At 48.0% G+C, this 23,883-nt stretch overlaps 1 protein-coding gene across 6 annotated transcripts in view; it reads left to right on the top strand.

Moving 5' to 3' along the window:
* The first annotated feature begins 254 nt into the window (after positions 1-254).
* Positions 255-23,883, top strand: part of LOC146302387 (uncharacterized) — a 35,490-nt gene continuing 11,861 nt past the window's right edge. For 2 of the 6 annotated variants that reach the window (XR_014732202.1, XM_084681518.1), the window contains exons 1-6: positions 493-899; positions 2,141-4,076; positions 6,183-6,309; positions 6,708-6,808; positions 21,341-21,520; positions 22,848-22,937. Coding sequence is in view for 5 of the 6 variants with exons in the window: in XM_084681518.1 (XP_084537644.1) it covers positions 2,271-4,076; positions 6,183-6,309; positions 6,708-6,808; positions 21,341-21,520; positions 22,848-22,937 (2,304 nt within the window). In the remaining variant the exon portion in view is untranslated. Of the gene's footprint in view, positions 900-2,140; positions 4,090-5,204; positions 5,513-6,182; positions 6,310-6,707; positions 6,809-21,340; positions 21,521-22,847; positions 22,938-23,883 lie in introns of all 6 variants that reach the window. The other 4 variants (XM_084681903.1, XM_084681647.1, XM_084681820.1 and 1 more) reach the window with 4 other exon arrangements.

The raw sequence follows: 23,883 nt of genomic DNA, 5'->3' as shown, positions 1-23,883 counted from the left end.
CAGCCGGGCTGTGGTCTCAGAGAGCCCCTCCACAGGCTGGGAGGGAAACGTGGACACACTGATGTATTTACATACATTCAGACGGGCTTCCTGGCATTGTCAGCCTGAGAGCGTTGATGTCAGATCCACTCCTTCCTGTGTAAGAAGGGAGAACGCCATGCGATGACAATGGGCTCAAAACAGGACAAAGAGGAAATGTTTAAATTTAGGCCTCTCTGACCATCTCCTCTTTCACAGCTATGGACTCTGAAGCTGTTTAGTTTTTGTGAATTCCTCTGGTTTCCCCTCTGCGCTCCCTCTTCCATTGTGTCCTTTCAATAGAAGGATTTTCACATTGAACGCAAATCCTGAGAGAGGTTAGGCTATTGAGACCACAGTTCACTCAATCCCTTCTGTACTCCTGGGACAGTCTAAAAACGGACTTAATATAAAAACTTTAAATTGACCTTTTTACTTTATTAGAAACCTGCACGTTTGAATGGACGCTGCCAATAACCTTTAGAGAAAAGTAATTTGCATGTGTGTGTTTGTGTGTGTATGAGTTCGCGCGTGTGTACGTTCAGACTGTGCCCGTGTGTGTGTGTGTTTGCTCTGGCTGCGCTCTGTCTGCGTGCGAACTTTTATCACATAGCTGAGTGTCGGCGTCTGCGCGAGCTCACAGGGCAAGAGTTCATCAGTCCAGTTGGAAGAAAAAAATCTTGGATATTTTCTGGGTTCGAAAAGGAATTCTTACTTAGTTCAGAGACGAAGCCAGCGTGATAAAGGGCAAGCCTGTGAAGCCACCGCATAATTTCAGCATTACTCATGGATATCAAAAGTTTACCCGACGGAATAACGTCAGGACACGTTCTGTGAACTTTTTCTAACTTTCACGAATATGTTCTAATCACAATCTTTAGGTAAGTGAATACCAATCGTTGTACCTTTCACGAAGTAATTTAACTTATTTTAAGACACGGGAAGTTAGGGGGCACTATTACTTGCCAGCACAACTTTTGTTGTGACAGACAGTAGGGACGATACCTTCTATTCCGATCAAAAGGCATTGCCCTGCAGTTAGTAAAGTACAGAGTAATTATCAACATTAATTATCCGTTCGTCGTTCAAACATGATAAATATTGGTTTGTTGTTGGGAAATATATAATGAATTGAAGTTACCACACTTGTTTGTATAATCTGTGAGTTTTAACCGTACAAATGTACTTGTTCAGAGGGCACGAGGCCATTATTTATACAGTTACATGTCATAGGAAATAATAGTTGTGACAACATGTAGCCAAGCTGTGGCTGGATAAAATAGGTTAAAAGTGTTCCTTGCCTCAAGGTCAAACCGGAATTGTGTGGGAAATATGACAGCCTATCACCTGAGTCCTCTGAAGCATATACCTAATACATAATTCAAAACTGTCTCTAGGGCTGAATGGCAGAAAGTCATTCATTGCAATATTCCAGAGAATGAGACAAATAACCGTTGCATGGCATAACCTACAGTGCCAACTATACAAAGTCTATGAAAAACATCCTACTTTGAATCTTTAATTGCTCTTTTTAGTCCAGGTGACTCATCCTAGAACATCCTAAGAATAGAGCTCAGATAAGAATGTGGTCCTAAATAGAAACTATAATGTGTGGCAATGTGTCAGTTCAAATGAAGAGTAGACCGGGCTATCTTAATATCTCAGTGGAAGAAGACTGAGCTATGATGAAGTCCCTGCCCAGGCCCAAAAATACCCAGCCCACTCTGTAAAGCTGTTTCCATGGCGACATAGGACCAGATTTTTTTTTGTTTGGGGGGGGGGGGGGGTTATAATTACTCTGTCTGATATGGCCCGAGGGGGTGGGGTGGGGGGGTGGAGATTTGCTGTGCTGTATGGTGGGTGTTTAAATATGCTGACTCACATGCAAATGGGGGACGTTCATATTTGGACCTCTGCATGAAGTGAAAACTTATAATCCACTGATATAAATTCATCCCACATCAGTTCAGCTTAGCTCTCTCCTCAGTTAGTCTTGTTAGGGTCGGAATGCATGTAGGCTTTTGTGGGACTGTTTAATGAGAACACAAATCTCAAACAGCCTAGACCTGCAATATAGATGCATGATTTTGTTTGATCATTATATTTTGTATTTTTCCTCCAGGTGTTTGTGTGTGGGTGAGTGTGTGTGTGTGTGTGTTTGTGTGTGTGTGTGTGCGTGTGTGTGCGTGTGAGAGAGAGAGACAGGATGACACCACTATCGGTTGATAGCTGACGCCCTAGGATGTGACAAGATGGAAAATTCAGTTAGCCCCGCCCCTAAGTGCAGCCAAGACCCAAACGGGTTTATCAACCGAGTGTTCAATGTGTCGCTGGACGTGGAGAATGAGACCAGTAGCGTGTGTATCCAGGAAGCCATGCCAGGCTTGGGGTCAAGCCTGGGGCTTGTGTCAGGGTCCGGGCCAGAGGAGGGACAGGACCCTGGGCAGGGAGAGGCCCGGGGTCCCCCTCCCCAGAGCCCCAGCAAGGACCGACCTGAGGTGAGTCGCAGGCCCCGGGCCACGGGGGGCATCTGGAAGATCCTGACCCGTCGCAGAGCAGCCTCGGAGCTGGATCGTAGGCCCCACTCCATGATCCTACCAGGGGAAGCCTCCATCCCTAAACTGTCGTTCGCCGACAAGGTTCGCTCCTTCAAGAAGCTCAAGTCGCCTGCTGTGTTCCGGGGCAAGACGGGAAAGCTGTCCAGCGCCAAGTTTAGCAGCGGTGCCTTTGCTGATGAAGAGGCTTTCTGCCGCGACCTGGGGGCCCCCCTGCAGCCCAGCAGGGGGACTCTCCGCCACCGCGCCAAGAGACACTCATACGCTGGACACACAGCTGATTTTGACTGTTCGTTCGAGGACATTGACTTGTCGCTTGGCCCAATTGACCCCCACCCCCAGTCTGCTCCAGCAGTCGGCGATGTCCCAGTGAGCCAGAACGGCTGTAAGACCTTAGAGAGGGTTTCCTACACCAAGAGAAGCCCCAACTGTAACAATTCGGCTGGGGTGGAGGAGGCAAGCTTGAAGGGGGGCAGTCCCAGGGTGCACTTGGGGGGCCGGAGGACCAGGGGCCCAGACGTGTGGAGCTATCTGAGGAGGATCTCCATCTTAGGAAAAGCTAACCCGGCCTACTCAGAAAGGAGCTTCGACTCAGAGCTCCACACCCTGGACAAGACCCTGGACTCAGAATACGGGTCAGTGGACTTCGAGTCAGTCCGAGACTTCCAGCCCACGGCCATGCCCAAGCACTCCGACACCAAGGGCGGCCATTTTGGGGGCCTGTTCAAGTTCTTCAACAGTGTGGCAGAGACGGCCAGGAAGTGGAGGACGTCGTCCCGCTCCTTCTCTCCTCCAGAGGGGGGGGAGTGCACGCCGCTCGGCTCCCCTCGTACAGCGCAGCGCACGGGGGACCACGTCCACAGCGTGTCCCTCACCCTCCGCCGGGAGGCACGGCTGGAGCCCCCGCCCTCACCCACCCCCACGCCGTCCTCCCCCGTCACGCCTCACCCCCCTCGCACGCCACGCTTAAGCTCCTATAACCCCGTCGCACCCCCACCTGTGATTGGTGGACGATCGCCGTTGGTGGTGCTTAAGGCGTGGAGGGTGTGCCCTGATTCGCAGAGTGTCAATGGCCTTCAGGGGGCCGGTATTGAACATACTGACACGTGTACAGATAGACATACGGATAGACCGTCATCCAGACAGTCAGACAGACAGAGTAACCACAGGTCGACAATAACAGTAGAAAATCACACCCCTTTCCCCAGTTGTGAAAGAGAGGAGGCAGGAGAGAGTCAAACAAGTCGAGACCCCCTGGAGCATGTCTCTCCAGAGGGAGAGAGAGAAGGAGCAGGAGGGGGGAAAGAGAGAATGCGAGACGAAAAGAGAGGAGGAAAGGAGGAGACAGGAGGAGAGGGACACTCAGGAAATGACCTGGATTCCAAGGATGTTGCACCTGCCTGTGATCAGACACAGGTTCCTAACGGCCAATCAGAGGAAGTGGAAGGAGAGAGCATATCCAATAGAGACCCTTCACCGGATTGCTTACAGGAAGTATTCAAAGTGAGTGTGTACAGTATATGATGATGAAAGTGAAGTATTCTAGCTTCATTAAAATGCATAATTTTGAAAAATAATGAATACAGGACATGTGTTCCTTGCATAACACACCCATGCCTTTCATTGTCATTCTCATAAACAACCAGAATATCATGTAACTTCAGCCTATGATCAGCCATGTCTCATGTTTCATATTAACCATAACCATTATTTTGCTTTTCTGAAAACATCAGCAGCCATCTTAACCACACATCCTTCAGTGTGTATCCATTAGCAGACCGGCTTGTGTTTGAGGGAGTTAGTGCCCCCTCTGTTGGTCAGTAGAAGTACAGACGCCAGAGGCCACTCATCCCGTTCCTGGCCACAATAGTTTGTCCTTCCCCCACCCATGACCCCTAGCACACAACAGGAAACTGTCTCTCACCCCATGCTACCAGGGTGTGTTTGTGCGTGTGTGTGTGTGTGTTTGTGAGCGCAAGAAAGAACGAAAAAGTGTTGGACTGTATGTGTGCTTGTCTGCGTGTGTGTGTGAGAGAGAGTGTGTGTGCACACACATGAGTGTGTGTGTGTGTGTGTGTATGTCTGTGTTTGTCAGTTGGTGGGGGGGGCCCCGCCACACAGCCCCCTCCCTGCTCTTCACCCTTATGGAGAGAGAGAGGGAGATTAGTCATCTTCCCTCCAGTCTTTCACATCAACAAGTTAGAACACGTCAGCCTTTCCAAATCCCAATAACATTCTGCATTGACATTTCAATGTTGAGCTCAATGACCGGAGTCAGTTACACACACACAAGCACACACACACACACACACACACACACACACAAAAGGGTTTCTCAAGTGTGGACCATCGTCATTCAAATCAAGGGGATTTAGATAAATACTCATTAACATTAGTCAGGAAAAAGTGCCCCCCAGTTTCTCTCTCCACCAATCAGACTGTGTTAAAAGGCTGTTCCCAGCTGTCTCCAGGGCGTCTGTGATGATCCCAGTAAACAACCGTTAGAGGTGTGGTGCGAGGGCGTGCTTTCTACCTACCGGAATGCCATACTGAACACTGCACGTTGTGTATGGTATTATCTCAACATCCGTCCCCCCCTCACACGCTCGGCGTCTGTGTGACTGTAGGTAGCTGGTGGTCCGACAACCACCAACTTGCCCCTGGCTCGCTCCAGCTCAGGAAAGAGCCCCGCCCCCCCCAAGCCCCCCCGCCCTCGCTCCCGACCGCGGCCGTCCTCGGCCCTGCTGGACCTGCGCAGCCCCATCCTGGAGGGCCGTGTGCTCCCCCAGCCTGCCGAGTGGGGCTCGCTGTGTCGGCGCAGACGCAGACCTCCTCCCAGCACGCATCTCTCCCCAGGGTTGAGGCGGGCGGTCGCCCGGCCCTGCTCGGTCATAGAAGCCGGCGTTACTATGGATACACGGTCCGCGCAGCGGCACAGAGTAAGATGTTAAACACAGACACACAAACACAGTTTCCCTCAGAGCAGAGAGTTTGACCTGTCAACAGCGCCTGCATTAGCCCAGCATTCATACCTGTAGTGCACTTAGACACGCACAGCAATCTGCCTGCGCTCTCTCTCTTTTTGTGGTTCTTTCTCTCTTTCTCTTTCACTTTCTCTTTCAGTCCCTCTCTCTCTGTCTCTCATTGTCTGTGCAGTAAGCACCTCTGTTATCAGTCTGTTTCCCTCGCCCTTTTCACTTTCTCTTTCAATCAATTTCTCTCTATTTTTACTCTGTCTCTTTCAGGTCTTTCTCTCTCTCTCTCGCTCACTCTGTCTGTCTCTCGCTCTCTCAGCCCAATTTTCTACCTCATCGCTCCCATGAGCTCTGTCTCTCATTGCCCTAACTCATCCTCAGTTCACATCACCTGCAGATAGGCTGACTGGAATGAATTATGTGTGTACACCACCCATGCAGACAAGACCTGTGTGTACTTGTATGTGTGTGGGCTTCATGACCGTGTGTGAGTGGATTAGAAATGGTTTGTGTGTGCCTGTGTGTTTGCTTCCATCTGTATGTGTGTGTGTTTATGGTGGGTGACATGCACCGCAGTTTGTTTGTATACTACTGCATGTGTGTGTGTGTGTCCTAACTGTCCAGTTCTTCCCAGGCTCTGTCTCGGCCCCCTGGGGTGTCCCCGTTAGAACCCCCCCTCAGGGGGTCTCTCCAGAGGTGCCGCTCTCTCCCCCTGCCCCCCAGCACCCTCACTGCCCTGGCCCTGCTCCTGCCACATACAGGTACTAAAGCTACAACCCCCTGCCCACACAAAACCAAGTCCAACACACGGTCACACTCTGTCATCTAGTCCCATTGAATCACACTTAGTCTTATATGGTCAGACTCTGTCATGTAGGCATACTGTCACACCGTTACTGTGTATTCTCACACTGTGTCCCTGGCACACTGCCACAGAGTCACACTGTGTCACACTATGTGATACAGTATAGTCAATGTGTGGGATACAATGTATCCCACAGTCCTAGTGACTCTATGTCACACTATGTCATGTAGCCACACAGTATTTCATGCTCTCATGTCGTCATATTATGTCACGCTATGTCATGTTGTCAGATACTGTAGTCACACAGCTGTGTGTGTGTGTGTGTGTGTGTGCGTGTGTGTGTGTGTGTGTCAGACATGGGTGAGTCATCGTCAGTGCGTTTACGGACGGGGGACTCTGGTTCCTGCAGGAGGAGACTGTTGAGACCTGGCTCGGGGCCTCTACAGGTCAACATAGTGAGTCAACACACACACACACACACACTTTCTACCCCTAACCCTTAGTGTGTATCTGTCTACAACATATCAACTTTCCAACACATATGTACACATGCGTGCAGACACACACACACACACATGACGTGCTTAAACACACACTGAGACTCACCTGTACGTGTTCAGGTGACTCCTGCTCGCCTTGTTTACTGTTAGACCTTCACACTAACTGACAGTGACAGCTTTCACTTCTACTGGATATTTTCTACTTTTAATGAGAGAACATTTGCCTGGGTATCGCATTGGAAGGGAAACTGTTTTGCGACCAAAATCAACGATCTTTGAGAAAGTGCTTTGATGAGTAAAGGGAGCCCCAGAGGGATTCCGACAGGAGGGAAGGACGTGGTTCTTTTCTCTTCTCAACTTTCTGCCATAGTTTAGCTGGAGGGTGAGGTCTGTCTGTCTCTCCCCCCCCCTCTCTTTCTCTCTCTCTAGCTCTGTCTCTTCCAGCTCTGCCATCCCAGTTAGAGCAATGTTTGTAAGGAGCTCCCCACGTTGTTGCCATGACGCTTGGCAGTTCCTGTTTTTTGCTGTGCCTTCTATCTTTAGAGAGCCTTTTTAAGTGTGAGTTAAATGGAGAGGGTGTGTGGGTGAGAAAGAGAGGAGGTAGCGCGGGGATGGCTTTGTTGTATGTTCAATTGTGGTGTTGATTTGGCCCTATAGGGGCAAATAATAGGAACATGAAGAGTTTGTGTGTGTGTGTGTTTGCATTTGTTGTGTATGCATGTGGGAATTTCTCTGTCTGTACGTTTTTGTCTGTGTGTGTGTGTGTATTTGTCTGCACGTGTGTGTGTGTGTGTGTGTGGCCCCTTACAGTAGCTCCTGTTGCTCTAGTGGTCTTGCTGATTCTGATGGGCCCTGTAGAGAACACACAGGACGTTCCTACATCAAAGTCTCATACTCACATCTGATCCAGCTGGGAGTTGTCCTGCTCATACAGTATTACAAGACTTTGGGACTCGTTCTAACATGAGGAGATAAGGAACGCTCCTCGGATCAGCTTCCATAGCTGGTGTGTGTGTGTGGATCCAGCCGAGAGGGTGTGTGTGTGTGTGTGTGTGTGAGAGAGAGAGAGAGCTGGATGGAGTGTGGATGGCTGTGGTACCGTACTCCTGCTACTAAAGCCCAGGGACCGGGGAGAAAGGGAAGGGCAGGAGAGGGAGAGGGGAATGGGAAGGGAGTGAAAAGTGAAAGGGAAGGAGAGGGGGGGGCGAGGGGGGTAGAGAGAGGGAGAGGAAGAGATTGAGAGAAACAGAGAGGATAGAGAGGTCTTCCTCACTGCAGTGGATTAACCACTAATGCTGACACATTTCTTTTTCCTTTTCAATTCAGTGGATTTCTCCTCCAGTCATTCCTGCGTGTTTCACTCTCATTTTCTGCTCTCTCCCCCTGTCCTCCTATCTAGCAGCTCTAATACATAATAGACTACGGGGCTGCTAGTGACAGAGAAGATGAGAGGCCAGTATGTTTCGGTAGCCTAAAACCTTTCTGTCAGCTTGTTACTTTGTCTTTCTGGTCTGCCTGCCTGCCTCCCTCTCTCCCTGTCTGCCTCTCTTCCTTCCTTCCTTCCTTCCTTCCTTCCTTCCTTCCTTCCTTCCTTCCTTCCTTCCTTCCTTCCTTCCTTCCTTCCTTCCTTCCTTCCTTCCTTCCTTCCTTCCTTCCTTCCTTCCTTCCTTCCTTCCTTCCTTCCTGTATGACTTTGTCCTCCCTCTATATCTTCCATCCTGCCTCCCTCTCTGCCTGCCTGCCTGTATGACTTTGTCCTCCCTCTCTCTCACTTTGCTGGCCTACCTGTGGCCTTAACCGGAATGAGTTTCTGCTCAGATAGTGTTTGAGATACTGTCTGAGAGTTTAGTTCAACGTGAGTTGGTCAGGGCTAATCACATTACGCAGCGCCTCTTCTTACGAACAGATGAGTCAGCAGCCTTGCAAGAGCAGGGCTCAGAGATGAGAGAGGACACCTAGAAGTGGAACACACACACACACATTCTGGATAGACACATAGCAGATACACTTGCACACACACACACACACACACACCCTTTGCATCTCTGCTCTGGCGAGATAATTTAATCACACAGTGCACAGCTGTGTAGGTGATGCCCACTTTGTGAACCCAGACGTCACATACTTATCCCAACATACTTGGTACACGCACGCAGTACACTGATGCATGCTACACAGACACTCTTTACACACTTCCCATACGCACTCGACATGCACTTGCCATCAGAACAATGCGGACGGCTGGATCAACTGGGCTCTTGTGGGTGTCACACACACGCACCCAGACACATCATACACACACAAACACACGCGCGCACAACCTTCAAATGCATCGAAGGATTCCTCCGTTGTAAAGCATGAGTCACTGCCCTGCCAATGGCATTGCTTCCAGCTGGCTGAGAGGCATAGCTGGTAGTATCTCTGTCTAACTGATTGTGTGTGAGCGGTCCATAACTCTCCATCTACCGGAAGCCTACGCTTCAGATTAGTGACAGAGAGAGTAAGGATCTGTCTGAATGCATGTGCTTCACTATAAAAACACTTAATGGAGAACTATGACTCTTAGCTTAGCAGCCCTCTCCTTTTGTGTTCCTGAAGTGAGGTGTATCTGGTGGGTTTATGGGGCTTGGCCCTCCTCCATGACATCCTGTAGCTCGATGCTAACGGGAGGATGTTGTGGAGGATCTGGTGGGCTGGGCTAAATGGTAGGACTTGGTGGATGTGAGCAGGTGGGTGCGTCAGATCTCACAGCGCTGTCTGTCTCTCAGGTGTGTGTGCGTGCGCGTGTGTGTGTGTGTGTGTGCGTGTGTGTGTGTGTGTGTGTGTGGAGGCTCAGGGCTTTTTCTCCTCTTATGTAACAGCTGAGAGGGTTTTCCTTTGAAAGATGTTTCCGTTTTTTTCAGATGTCTGCTCGACTTGCTGAGACTAGAAGCTCACTGCAGTATGTTAATGCTCTGACTCACTGGTGTATCCTGTTTTAACTCATTGTACAGTACTCGGTGTGCTATGCTGAATAGATGCGTGTGTGTGTGTTTGTGAGATAACTGCACATTGTGTTCCGTGGCCCATGGGCCACCTGGAGTCCGATCTACCACACACACACACACACACACACACACACTCCCCGTCCTGTCACGGTGCCATATATACCAAGGGAGTAGAGTATGTACTATAGTAGTGTGTTGACCTACAAGTAGTGTCAGACCATCTAGCTTGATGCTGATGCAACTTCTAATAGCTTCTAGTCCACCAGGATGTCTCTTGAGGTTAGGACTTCTTTTGGGAGTGCAGACCTGGCATGAGGTCAACTGAGAAAGAGCATCACACGAGAACGCTCTGTTGCCCAGACAACAACCACCTAGTCTAAACAATACACAATACCCAGGGCCCTCGGCCCCCCTGTGAAACTGATCCAGCGCTGAAGCGTGCGTGCATGTGAGTGTCGTCCCCTGCCCAAGAGAAGCCCTCCCATGGGTCGAAGTGTGTGAGAGCCAGGGTGTACTGTTTGAGGCAGCTGCCAGCTCCTGTGTGTGTTATTTATCTGACCTCTCTGCTACTCCCCCCTCCACCTCCCCCCTCCTCCTCCCCCCTCTGCTCTGCATCACACCGTCACCCGGAGTTCTCTCCATCACGCGTTACGCAACCTCTCCCTCTCCATCTCTCCTTCTGTCACTTTGTCTCTCTCTCTGTCTCTCTCTCTCTCTCTCTCTCTCTCTCTCTCTCTCTCTATCTGACTCTCTCTCTCTCTCTCTCTATCTGACTCTCTCTCTCTCTCTCTCTCTGACTCTCTCTCATGCGTCAGACCTCTGTCCTCATTCTACCTCTACCCCCACTCTCGGGTTTTCCTCCTCCTCCTTTCTGTCCCTCACTCTGTGGGTCTATGACGCTCGCCCCACCTTCTGTCCACATCCCCCTCTCCTCCCTCCCTCCTCCCTCCCAGCGCATGTGAAGACACCTGCCAGCTGGGTCACAATGGTCAAGAGATGGGGTCACGTGTGTGGCAGTGCATGAGTTACGAGGTGCATGTTCCATTGTATGTGCATCACAGGAAGCTCCTCAGCGAGCTGTTTCAGATGAAGCTCCGAGTCAGAATCTAACACTGAACGTTTGGCGTCTGAACCTGGGCCTCAGATGTTTGAACATTATGGTGCATTAAACTAGACTCTGAATGAGTCTCCTCCCCCTTGGTGATACCATGCATGTAGCAGTCACTCTGCCCCCAAAATGGTTTTGTCCTACCATCTCTTGACAGACCGTCAAAAACCATGTTGTTTTGTGAAACAGCTGACTGTATTACTAAAACAAATTCCAGATGTTGGCACAATCCTATGTCATCTTGCTGATGCTCTAAAAACTGACTGGACATCTATGCAGAAATCTAGAGAAATCAGCTATGACTGGTTCTAACTGAAGTCGTTTCCCAAGACCAGAACCACAAGCCTTTTCTTCAGGGAGATCTTAACTATAGGATAGCTAAGATGACTTTTCCCCCACCCAAGAGAAAGCGGATTGAAAAATCCAGTTAGTTAACTGAATTTAAAATAGGACATTATTTAGCTGTATAGGGGTATAAAGTTATAACGATGACAAGTTAGTTACAATATGTTTTTGCTGTTCTCGCATCGAGCCATTTTAGTTTTCTTTTGTTAAGTCCAATTTGAATCCTGTCTTCATAAAGACAAGTTATTCTTTCTCTTTCTTTCCCTATCTGTCTACATGGCAGATATATGGTTCTCCATTGTGTTGGCTCAGTGGGGTGCTTGGCTCTGAAACAGGCTCCCTGGGCCCAGCCATCTCCCCTCTCTCTCTCTCTCTCTCTCTCTCTCTCTCTCTCTCTCTCTCTCTCTGTCTCTCTTTTCCACAATACCTCCACAAAAGAGCGAAGACCACTGATATTTCTGAAGACAGAATTCATTTTGGAGTGCGTCTGATGGGACTGGGGAGATTGAGCAGCTGTCTGACAGGTGAAACGGAGTGAAGACGGCAGCGGAGCTTGCAAAGCTCTGGGGCTTTTGTTCTCCCTCCTCTGGCTACCTCGCCTTATCGCGTTGTCTCACTGACTTGAACTGCTGGGAGAAAGGAGATAAGAAAAGGAGATGATGAATGAGTGTTGAGACTCAGCCTGGGACAGTGGGACAGTCTCTATAGACTCCTGTCTTGTCTTCTACTCCACAGATTCCCCTCTGTGGACTCCCTTAATCTATGACCTTAATCTTCACATGCTCTCTGTCTTGACCCACTGTGTCTAATCTGCTCTCTTCTCTCTCTTCCAGACTTCTCCTTTTTGTACATTTGTCGGGTCTCTCTGGCAAGTGCCACCTGAGCGTGTTTGGGGTCTTTCTGTCTCTGACCTCTTTCCTTTGTATATCACTGGGATTTCTATTTGGTTACTTTATACCACTTTGTATACTTTACACCACTTTGTGGTCTTTAGCATTTTGGTCTCTCTCCATAAGTTTATCACTGAGCGCTCTGGTTACTTTTGCGAGAGCCATTCGGTGTCTTTGATAGTATAGTTTCTCTCTGTTCTTCTTTACTCTCTGGTCTCCCTGACCCACTAACTGACCCTCAGATCTCTGTGTTAAACGAACAACCAGCTGAACGCGTGAACAATGGTGACCGGGTTGCGTTCAGGAAATGTCTGCCGTTTTATTTTTAGGCGTCACCGTGGCCAGGAGGCCCAGAAGGTAGCAGGAAGCCCAGCGTGGTTGTCGTGGAGACGGGAGGGGAACAAAATGGTCAGCCAGCTCGGAGGGGAAATGGGTGTGGCGGGCTCTCCCTCCCCATTAGCCAGGCATGCGCCGCAAATAGACCCTAACCCTAACAAGCAGCCTGTTAGATATGCAAAGTTGTCTCCAGGAGAGAAGCTACTGTACTTCTGAGGATGAGTTGGAGAATGGCTGCCGGCCAGGCCAGACTTGGAATCAATGACTGACCTTCAGGTTAAATCCACAGCTGGAGATGAAGGTCATAAACTGAGGTCTACTTATAAAGCGATAGACAATAAGCCTGTAGACACACTGGCTTCAGCTAACAATAGACCTGTAATTTTAGCCAACAGGAGACTTTGCTGAAAAGTCTGCCAGGTAATTTCCTACCTATTTTAGGGTCTTTGTATGTGTTTGACTCTTAAGTATGCACCATCGTAGAGTATATTTCAGGGGTAATGAGACAGATAGTTTGGAAAATATCAATGTTAAAACCAAAGGGATGAATTGTCCTTTATGTATTCATCATATTCATATGACCTCACATGCCACAGGTTGAGGGAGGTGGAGAGACCACTCTTTCTAATATGATCATTATTACTGAGGCCAGGCAAAACAATGAATGATGTCATCACCAGCCATGCCACACATGCATGTTTCCTGTCAGCGCTGCAGACTAACACAGTCTCTAGGGCTGATCCAAGTTCAGGTCACAATGCTCCTGCCTTAACCCAAAGAATGATAGTACTTTCAGGACCTAACTAATCCTTGTATTGGAATTACAAAGAGCTGCGTCCAGATTAGAGAGATTAGATACAGATTCCTGATCATAACTGTTGAAGAGGATGACACATTGTTGTCACAATACAGTTCATTGTATGTGACTTATGCAGCTGTGTAGGTTCAAACTGTAGGTTAAAAGTCAGAGCCAGTTGTATTACAAGTGGAGGATATACATGAAATTGGTTAATGAAGGAATTATATCAAGCAAATTAAAAGTTATTTGGAAGAAACTGTAAAAAAAGAGATTTATCCCTGAGATTTAAATTCCTCTGCTGCTTGCTTCAATACATTTGGCTGCAAACTTGGCCTATCCAGCCTAGAGCACCATTAGCTCCTCTGTTATTGAGCCAGTTAGTCTCACTGCCCTGCTCATATCACTATAATCCTCAACCTGAAACCAAAACATTGTTTGTATGGCAATGCTGACCAGGCCATTGTTGTCCTCAACAAGGTTTGTGGTGATGCTGCGCCACAAGGCTCTCTCTCACACACAAGGTAATTAAAAGTACGTATTTACTATGACATCTACAATAACTATTCTGTTCTGACTGCAGATTGCTTGGAGGGAACACTCTAGATATATTGACATCCCCGGCTGCTGTGTATGTATGAACGGATTAGTATTTGAGTGCGCTTATACGGCTAGGTTGATGCGGGTGTGTGTGTGTTAAGATTTAGACTTTCAGATGTGACCTTTGTTGTCTAAATGTCAGAGAACGCTGTGGAGAGGAGTCTACAGAGGCAGGGTGAGCAGGCTTATGTAACCACACTTCACACGCACACACACACACATAGGAAAGAAAAAAGACTGTTTGATAAACGACAGACTATCTCAGAAAGAGTCATAACTCTGTTCTCTCCATTGAAGGTTTATGGTTGGATAACAGTGAAGCATGTGTGTAGGAGCTGGCCGTGTAGAATGATCATGTTATGTGACAGTATGAAAATGATCATACAGATTATTTCTAGAGTCTATTTCTAGAGCTTTCCATTAAAGAGGATTCTGGAATCTGTTGCTGTGTCCCACAGTTTTCCAGCCTGAGTGTGAAATCTGAAAGCCTTCAGGGGTACTAAAATTTTATTTTTCTGCATGAATTCATTAATGGCCAATCTTGTGCTGCCCTTATTATCTGCCAACAATGGGAGGCGCGGTCACGGGAGGGACAAAGTCACAACGGGAACGCGCTCAAACGTTTTACATTTTTTTTCCCTCAGCAGTCAGTCACGGTTCAAACTGGTGGACCAGAATAGCATTTTGTTTGCCAATGTTAGACGATCGTAAAAGATAATTTGGTTGTTGAACCCCATTGGGCTATACGTTCAGATCGATATCACTGAGAATTTGGCAGGCTGTGGGGGACAGCTGCCAACAACATTATGCAAGCGAGTGGTCATTCAGGGTAAATTATATATAATTGTGAGGTGTATTATCCTTCACCACAATGACAATTATTAATTAATGAGGGTGGCAGAATATTTTTAGCATTGGAAAATTCAGTTCTACTTTTTGCCTCTCTGTTTGAATAATATTATATTATAGAGGCGAATCGTGCCCCCTGCCCCTCCTTCGTAGCTGGTGATGGCTAGTTGCTGATCAGTATTCCAACAAGACCGCCTCTTTTCATCTTCTTAACCGCTCATCTCACCGGTGTCTGAACCGGGAAAGCAGGCTCAACAGCCCGCACACAGCCCCTCCGTGTATGCGCTCAGTATCTGCTGGCTCTACATCAGACGGTCGGTGTAGTGAGGGAGAAACGGAAAACACCAGCGGGTGTTGAGTCGAGGAGAATAATCGGTGCAGACAGATGATGATGATGGTGAGGATGATGCATCGGTTCGCAAACCCCTAATGATAAGCTGCGACAACGCGTAGTGTGAGGAGGCGTGGAGGCAGTTTTTTCTGTTATTTCTTCTCATTCTGTAATGGTGGATGTCTGGCCCGTTACGCTGAGTACAGATTGAAAGCTGAATCCCCCGCAAGCAAGTCTCTGTGATCATCTGTGAGCGTCCTGCTGCACTGCACCATGGCCTTGGACGTCCAGACGTTCGTGGTGTTCATAGTCATCGCGGTTCTGGTGCTCGTTAACGTTCTGTTGATGTTCATCCTCGGTACTCGTTGATGGATCCGCGCTCGGGGCCCGCTTCGCCTGTGTGTAGGCTACGCAGCGGTAACAGAGGACTGGAAAGAGAACGAGCGCGCGTTCATTGAGAGTGGGGAGACCCAGCACTCCAACATGGCTACACATTGAAATGAATGACGTTGGTACAACATATGATTTATCTATTCCCCGATTCCTCCGTGATGTCTTGTCCTCTTACCGTCTGTGGCAGCTGCCGGTGGTGTATTGGTGGTCATTAGCTGTGCGGTTGCAGATGTAATGTTCCCTAACCCTTGTGTTTATTCGGAATTCTTATCCCCCCTCCTCTCAAGAGCCTGTTTCCCCTCTATCTCTCTCCCTCATTCCTCCATGTTGAATATGTATTTCTACATCATTGTGCTTTTGGCGTTTGTCTTGGAATCATTTCACCCCGAAAAAAAATGCTTCTCAGGATTATGTAAATTGGATAGATATGTCGGAGCACGCTCAGATTAAAATTCTCACAATTCTGCTGAGTCAGAATATTATTTGTGTTCGATGGATAATAGAAATCATTACAAATCCTCAGATTTACATCTATTACCCCTTTGAATGGTATCCAGTATACTCTGCTATCAAATAGTCTCCATATTAGGATCATGTTATGATCAGTAAAATGCTGATGGTGCGTTGGGGACATTTCTGTATTTAGTTAGTTTGTGATCAAACACATTGTATGATCACCAGGATTGATAACACATAACATGTTCCACCAATAGCATTTGAAATAGCCTGATTAAGAGGAGGGCCTCCGAACTCCACAACACATCACCATGGTTTCCCCCATTTTAAATGACATCACAGTACAACTCCCCCATTTTACAGTTCACAATACTCCTGAGTTTACCTCATTATGCATGCAACATTGCATCCATGTACAAGCAGGTCACAAAACACATACATAATAGATTACTGTATATATGCATGTGCTATATTTGCAAATAGCACAATTATAAAACTTGTGTTCAAAAATATATATAAATCAAGACCTTTAAATAGAGACCGGAAACTTACACTTTGAATTCATACATATGAGATTAGGGACCTTACAGGATGGAGTGCAGGTGCTGTGAATCTTTAATGAAAGTTAGAAATAGATATGAAAAAATCTTATCCTGAGCCATCTGTGTGGTCCGCAGTTCAGATAGAGCCTGGGACACAGCCACTCCCTGACGCTTGACGCTAAGTGCAAAAAGTGGTAACTGTATTGATGTGTGTGTTTCATTGGTGGCATCCATACTAAGTAAGTGAGTGTTTGCACATTCTGTAGGTGGCTCAGTCACATGCAGTAGCATGTGGGACCGTGGCAGTGTGTGTGTGTGTGTGTGTGTGTGTGTGTGTGTGTGTGTGGTAAACCAGGTAGAGAAAGGCCTCCCCAGTAGGAACCTCCCACTGGGATCATAAAAACATCAATACAGTCTGTGTGTATAGTGAGTGTGTGTAGCGCTATGTGTGTAAAAAGACACAAAGTCAAAAGACACGCGTGGGAGCATACATATCACACACACGAGCGATGTGCATCGGTGCATGTTGTTTGTGGGATCTCGCACTGTACATGTTTGTAAATGTGTGTGTCATCTCTATGGGGTCACATGTTGTATCAGCATGTGTGTGTCTAATGCATGGGGTTGAATCAGTGTGTGTGTTTGTGTGTCTTCTATGGTTAGCCTTTGAAGCTGAGCCCTGCATGCCTCCCTAGTGTTCACACATTTGGAATAATTCCCAATGGCAGCTGCTTCCTAATAGAGTAATGTTAAATGCTGTGTAGTCCAAAGTGCCAGTGTGTGTAGATCGTGAGTGAATGTATGTGTGTGTGTGGTGTGTGAGTGAGGAGGTGTTAGTGGTGTGTGTGTGTATGTGTAAATCTCACTGGTTTGAAGCAGAGCATCTTTGATTGGCTCTCAGTCTCAGGGCATAAGTGTATTACATAACCGGTTGGCAGACACAGGGAGGACCGAGCGCGAGACTCAGTGCGACGGAGAGAGAGAGAGTGAGAGAGAGTGAGAGAAAGAGAAAGAGAGAGAGAGGAGCCTCTATCTGGGATATAACACCTTACCGCTCAGCATCTTTGCTCTTCTTCTGACAGAAGACCAGCACACACCTGCTTCCAAAGGGATTTTTTTTTTACCATGCTCGCGTAGTTCGGTCTCTCCATGCATACGCTCTCTGAACAGTTGAATGCCACAAACATGGTAAGCCCTGTGTGAGTCGGTGTGTGTCGGTGTGTGTCGGCATGTGTGCACGGCTCTGCTGGGAATGAGAGGACGCTGTTGGAATGCAGCGAGGCTGCCAGTGCAGTGAATGCTGATGTGTTGTGTTGCAGGGACAGAGGAGATGGAGATAGGTAGAAAGAGCCGGAAAAAAGAGAAGGGGGGGAAGGAAATTTGGGGTCTTAGAATCTTAGGTTATTACCATCTATCTCTGTGACGGAGTCCGCAACAGCGGGAACACCGGCACGATTGTTTCATCCTGCGGGCTCTTTCCCTGCATGATATTTGCATTGACCTACATACAAGTCCAGGCTTTTTATCCAAACCAATGATCATTGATGTTGTAGCGACCAGGTAATAAAATCCTCATTATGCTAGGTCATAGAGTAGAGGGATGTGGAGTGTGGGGGGAGGAATGGAGGGAGGGTGGGGGTGGTGTTGTGATGGTATCCGTCCCCCGCCCCCCCCCCCCCGGGTATGTGTTGCGAGTATTTCCTTTGATCAAGGGGGTGTCAGCCGTCACAGAGTGGGGATTGTGTGTGCGTGTGTGTGTGTGAGGGGGGGGGGCGATTGATTATGTAACTCTTTTAATTTATTCTGACATGGAACGGGATAGGCTGCCTCTCATGGCGGTGTGTTGGAGGGGGCAGAAGTGGATCTCATTAGCCGACGAGAGGAGAGTGGGGGCTGAGGTATGAAACAATTTGGGGAGGAACATTAGCCGTGAATGGATACCCCCTCCCCCCCTCCTCCTTTATTACAGAAGTGTGATGGAGTGAAGAGAGGGAGAGAGAGAAAGGAAGAAAGTAACCCAGCGAATGGGGTTGAATGTATAGTGGATTGCGGTAGGGTTGCCTAGGGAGCGGGGTGCAGGTAGGGTAGAGAGGAATGAGGTTGACCCAAGTACAGGAGCTGATCTGGGGGAAACTTCGCAAGTACAAGTCCCCTGGGTGGTTGAGGTGATAGTGGTACCTGTCAATTCTGAAGTCTTGGAAGGCCTCATTATAACTACATAGGTTCAAAGACCAGATAGGAATCGTCTTGTTCCTGTCATCCCTCTAAGCCTGGTGCGGACCATGTTCAACAATTACACCCGAGGGAAGATCACTCTGAGGGATCTGAATCCGAATTCCTGCTCGACTCAAAAATCAGGCTTAGCAGTTTCCTTTTCATCTGTCCTGTTTCCATGGCAGCATGACACACACACACACACACACACATGAGAGTACTTGGTCGTGTCTGGTGTGGTCACAGAGGACTACAGGAAATGAAGTTGTCTCAGCCCCACACCACAGTGCCTGATTTGCCAGTAATGAACCAATCACTCACATCCTGACCTGGCAGCTTCTGGCTCTCTAGGAAGAGCAGGGAGGAACCAGAGCAACAGACATCACACCCAAGGACAGGGCTGGGGTTCGTACTAGAACTAAACCCAGGACCAGCATTAGAACCAATTGTTTTGAACGACAACCAATCCGGAATCAGCAAAGGTCTCCTCAGTGTCATGCTTTCTAGTCATTATTCCATTAATATGACTTATCAAGGCTCAACAGTCACTGTCAGTCTGGGGTTCAAACAGGCTGATGCCCCCCCCGCCCCCTCCTCTGCCTGGGAGTCCAGACAGGAGTTGAAGTGTCCAGTTATCTTGTCGATACTGGCGAAGCATCTTCATCCGTTGTCATGACAACCTCGGCTCAGTCCTGTCCTCTTCCAGGCTCAGCGGTCCCTCCCATGGTCACTCCTGACTCCCGATTGGCTTATATCCCCCCGCTATCCCAGCAAGCCATGGCAGAGAAAGGATTGTTGGCCGGTTTAAGGGGGGATGTGGACGCAGAGTGTGAGAGCTTATATCCTTGTGGGGGCCGGGATTAGGTACAAACACACAGTGTTCTCTCTCTTTCTCTCTTTCTTTCCCTTTCCCTCTGTGTCTCTCTTTCTTTCTCTCTCTTTCCCTCTGTCTCTCCCTCTCTCCATCTTTCTATCTCACTTTCTCTCTCTCTCTCTCTGTCTCACCCTCTGACTATCTCTATGTCCTAGCACACAAACCCGTATCTTAGATACACAAATTGTGTAGGTATTTAGGAACACACATAAGCTCACAAACATCATGCAGGCAGAGATAGACTCTAATCACCATGAAGGCATTTGAAAGCCAGTAACACATACTCACACAGTATTTGAGTTTGCCTCATGCACATAGACCCTGAAAGTTCCAACCAGCAAGCAGATCCTCAGTCCTCTTTTGAATGCTTCAGTAGGGAGGGCTCTCCTCCCTGAGCAGCAGCAGCCCTGCTGGGGATCCTACTGCCAACCATCCCCACTGACCTTTCTGTGGGTGTGTGTGTGTGTGTAGGGACCTGCATGCTTGTGTCTGTATGCCTTACTGAATGTTTGTGCATGTGTTTACCTTTGTACTGATGAATTCACACGAGTGTGTGTGTGTGTGTGTGTGTGGGCACACGCCAGTCTGAAGGTGACGTAACTCAACCCTAGTGTGACGGATGGAGGGTGTTAGATGGATGACAACAGGTCAGGGGGTTGTGGTGTGTTTGCTCTCTGCCATCACAGTTCTTTTAATGAGACTGATTTTACCCCCCTCACACACACACACACACACACACACTTACGCAGGAACACAGATCACAAGACCTCCGCACCAACATGCACGCACTCCCTCGCTCTTTAGCATTCACACTGACATTCACGGGCGAGAGAGATGAAGGAGGAGGTAGAGAGAGAGACGGAGACGCCAGATAATAATCTCTCATTTGTTTGCTCCTTGACACCTGTATTAGATCAACTCAGCTGTAATCATTTTAATTTCATAACCTGCCAGTTAGGACCTTCAAGGAATCGGTGTTGTCGTGCTGTGCTTCTAATGGACTTGGCTTCCTGTTGTGTGTCCACTGTTCCAGCCTCGTGTTGTGTTCGTGCCTACAGTGTTTGCTGTTTTTGCATAATAGAGTTACCTTTGGTGCATTGTTGCTTTATTATAGATGCTAAGCTGCTAATGGACGCTAGCTTTGTGTGCCAATGTACGTGCCTGCATTATCATTCATTTATCTGTGAGAGAGTTTTGGACAGTGAGATCCACATGTCCAGGACAGAATGATTTGAGTAATTACTATCCTAATGAGCTCAACTACAGCCATGTCTCTTAACATGGATACAGGCACATTACTGTGTCAGTGCTGGTTAGTAACTGTACAGCACATTCTTCATTCTACCTCTCTGCAAAAGTCTCTCATGACGTTTGCAACGGATATAACCTCAATGTTAATTACCTAATGAGCTGGAACATGGAGCTTAATGCAATTAAGTCATCCTACGGGTGGATATAAATGTGGGAAAGTGAGAGCATGTGTAAGTGTGTGTGCACGAGCATAGCAAGTGTGTGATTAACGTTTGTCACAGCTGGGAAGGTAATGATAGTGATGTTATGTGTTGGATGTAGTTAACTTGATGACACGACACTTATTGATTGGAAGATTTAGATGCAATTGTAGAAAATACCAACTTGATATCAATATCTCTGTTTCTCCTCTCTCTCCTCCCCTCTCTCCCTCTCTTCTCTCTTTCCCTCCCCCCATCTTCTCTCTCGATCTCCTCTCCCCCCCATCTTCATCTCCCACATCCCCCTGTCCTCAGTTGATAAGCGGAGGTTCGATTGTCAGCGCTGAGGCGGTATGGGACCATGTGACCATGGCGGACCGCGAGTTGGCGTTTAAGGCCGGTGACGTCATCAAGGTGCTGGACGCGTCCAACAAGGACTGGTGGTGGGGCCAGATCGACGAGGAAGAGGGCTGGTTCCCTGCCAGCTTTGTGCGGGTGAGTAACACATCTCACACACAAACGATGGTAACACACCACAGTTAACACTGACACACACTGACCAAGGCCTTGTAGCTGTACCAAAATCCAGGCTAAAATCCAAGGGGGCTTTTGCAGTTGTAGAGTTGTAGCTCCCACTCTCTAGAACTGGCTTCCGTTAGTTAATAAAACACAGAGTCTGCGGACGGTTTTAATAAGCTGTTAAAACTCACTTGTTTGTAAGGACTTTGTTTTGTAATGTGTGTTTTGCCTTCTGTGCAGTTTGTAACTTTTAATTAACTATTTTATCTATACAGATATTACAAAAAAGATACAGTATTTCAAAGGTTTTTCAGTGTACAGCACCTTGTCATTTTTGTTTTGAAATGCATTTTATAAATAAAGTTTACTTACTTACTTACAAACATTGTCACATGTAATCATATTAATGCATACATTGCATAACACATTTCCCTTTCAAAGTAACAAGCACATCATTGTAACACACACACACACACACACACACATGCTCCTCATGGGTAACAACAAACACTTTGTTGTCACACAAACAAGACATCTCACGCACACCTGTGTCTTATGAACACATTGGTGAAACTAACAAACACCCCCAGAGGAGAGAACTGGGATCCTATCCCTGAGAGGCCATATGTCCCCTGTGCCTCTGGTACTGATAGGGACCATCTAACACGTCCTACAGACCTTGTCACTCCTAGAGACTGTGGTCAGGCTGCTTCAGTCTCCTCTGATACACTCTCTGATGTTGTGTTATGCTCTCAAAACAGGGCTTGACAATGATGTAGTAATGTATACACTTAGCTTTGATCCAAAGTCATGCACAGGGGGAGATTTCAACCTGTAACCTCTGGGTCTGCAGTGGAATGCTCTGCCACTGAGCTCCACTTGTCACCTTTAAGACAAGTTAGAGGAGAAGATATTTCTTGAAAGGCTTTCCACGCACAGCAGTGTCAGGATGCTTAAAGGCTCTGATAAGCCTGTCCGGTTATTTCATCTTCTCAGGTCAATGTTGCCCTGCTTGTTGGCAGAGCCTAGCTTTAACTCCTCCCATGTCAACCATACTGTTCTTGACCCCATATTTGAAAGGACCAATAGCCAGTAAGAAAGTTGTTTTCCTCAAAAAATATGACACACACACACATGCACACGCACATGCACACACACACACACACACACACACAAAGGTGCAAACTCCCCTGGGTCCCCCCTGCCCCACCCCTCCATGCCCACCAGAGCGCCCCAGAGCCACGGAGGACCCACAGGCTGCCACTCAACCAAAAGTGTGTTTCTGTCATTCTCTCCCCCCAAGGTGGAAGCCCACCCTCCTCCACCCCAAACAAAACAGGTTTTCTATATCAACCCCATAGCAACTCCACGGTGCCAAAACACCACGTCAAAGGTGCGTTCCCCCCCCCCACCCCCAGCCTCATCACTCCAACCCATCCAGCCCCCCCCCCCAGTCTCCTCTCCACCCGCTCAGTCTGTCTACGCAACGTGCTCCCCCCCCCCCTTCCTACCATCACCTCTGACAACACCACACGCATACACTCATTATTACATTCGCCATGACCTCCATGCCCCCCCCACCCCCACCCCCCACACGCACATCATCCTCCAGGTCAGACCAATACGAGTCAAAAGTAAAGTCAGACACACCAGATCCAGATTTCAATTTGATAGACCGATCGTCTCCTGAGTGCAATTAAGATTCATGGGGATAACATAACCATTCTGAGGGATAGACACATTTTTTATACAAAATGTAACTCCCCTGTGGGCTTCTTAGTACCTACTTTCTTTCTTCTGTAATCTTCTTTTACTATTGACTCTAATTCCTGTGTAGTGTGTAGTGTGTAGGGGGCGAGCCAGGCTCCTCGTCAGCGACAGAGCTTTCCCACCCGCCTCTCTGCTTGTCTGTGAAGCCACATCTCATCTTGTGTTTGGCATTCTACCCGCCGGCTCTTTGATGTTCTCCTGGCAAACTGTGTGTCATCAGGTGTCGGCAGTGCTGGGCATCGGAACAACGCTCGCTTGGCCCTAGTCTGACAGAGAGCAGGGGATGAGGGTGTGTGTGTGAGTGAATGAGTGAGTGAGTGAGTGAGTGAGTGAGTGAAAGTGTGAATGTGTGTGTGTGTACAAGCCTCTCTGAGCACAGCTTGGACAGGATTTGGACATTCTCCCTTGGCATCTGTCCCTGGCAGTGCCCTCTGAACACTGGATAGCTGGTTGGCAGTGTGTCCCTTACCTACTCCCTGGATCAAAGAACATTGTGTGTGTTTGTGAGTGTGTGTGTGTGCATGTTCAGGTGGCGGGGGGGGGGGGGGGGTTGTGAAAAGATATTAAAA

This window comes from Hypomesus nipponensis, chromosome 1 (genome assembly GCF_054491055.1).
Source record: "Hypomesus nipponensis isolate SF chromosome 1, ASM5449105v1, whole genome shotgun sequence".
Lineage (NCBI taxonomy): Eukaryota > Metazoa > Chordata > Actinopteri > Osmeriformes > Osmeridae > Hypomesus > Hypomesus nipponensis.
Note: the sequence above shows the minus strand (reverse complement) of the source record. Positions and strands in the feature narration are given on the sequence as shown.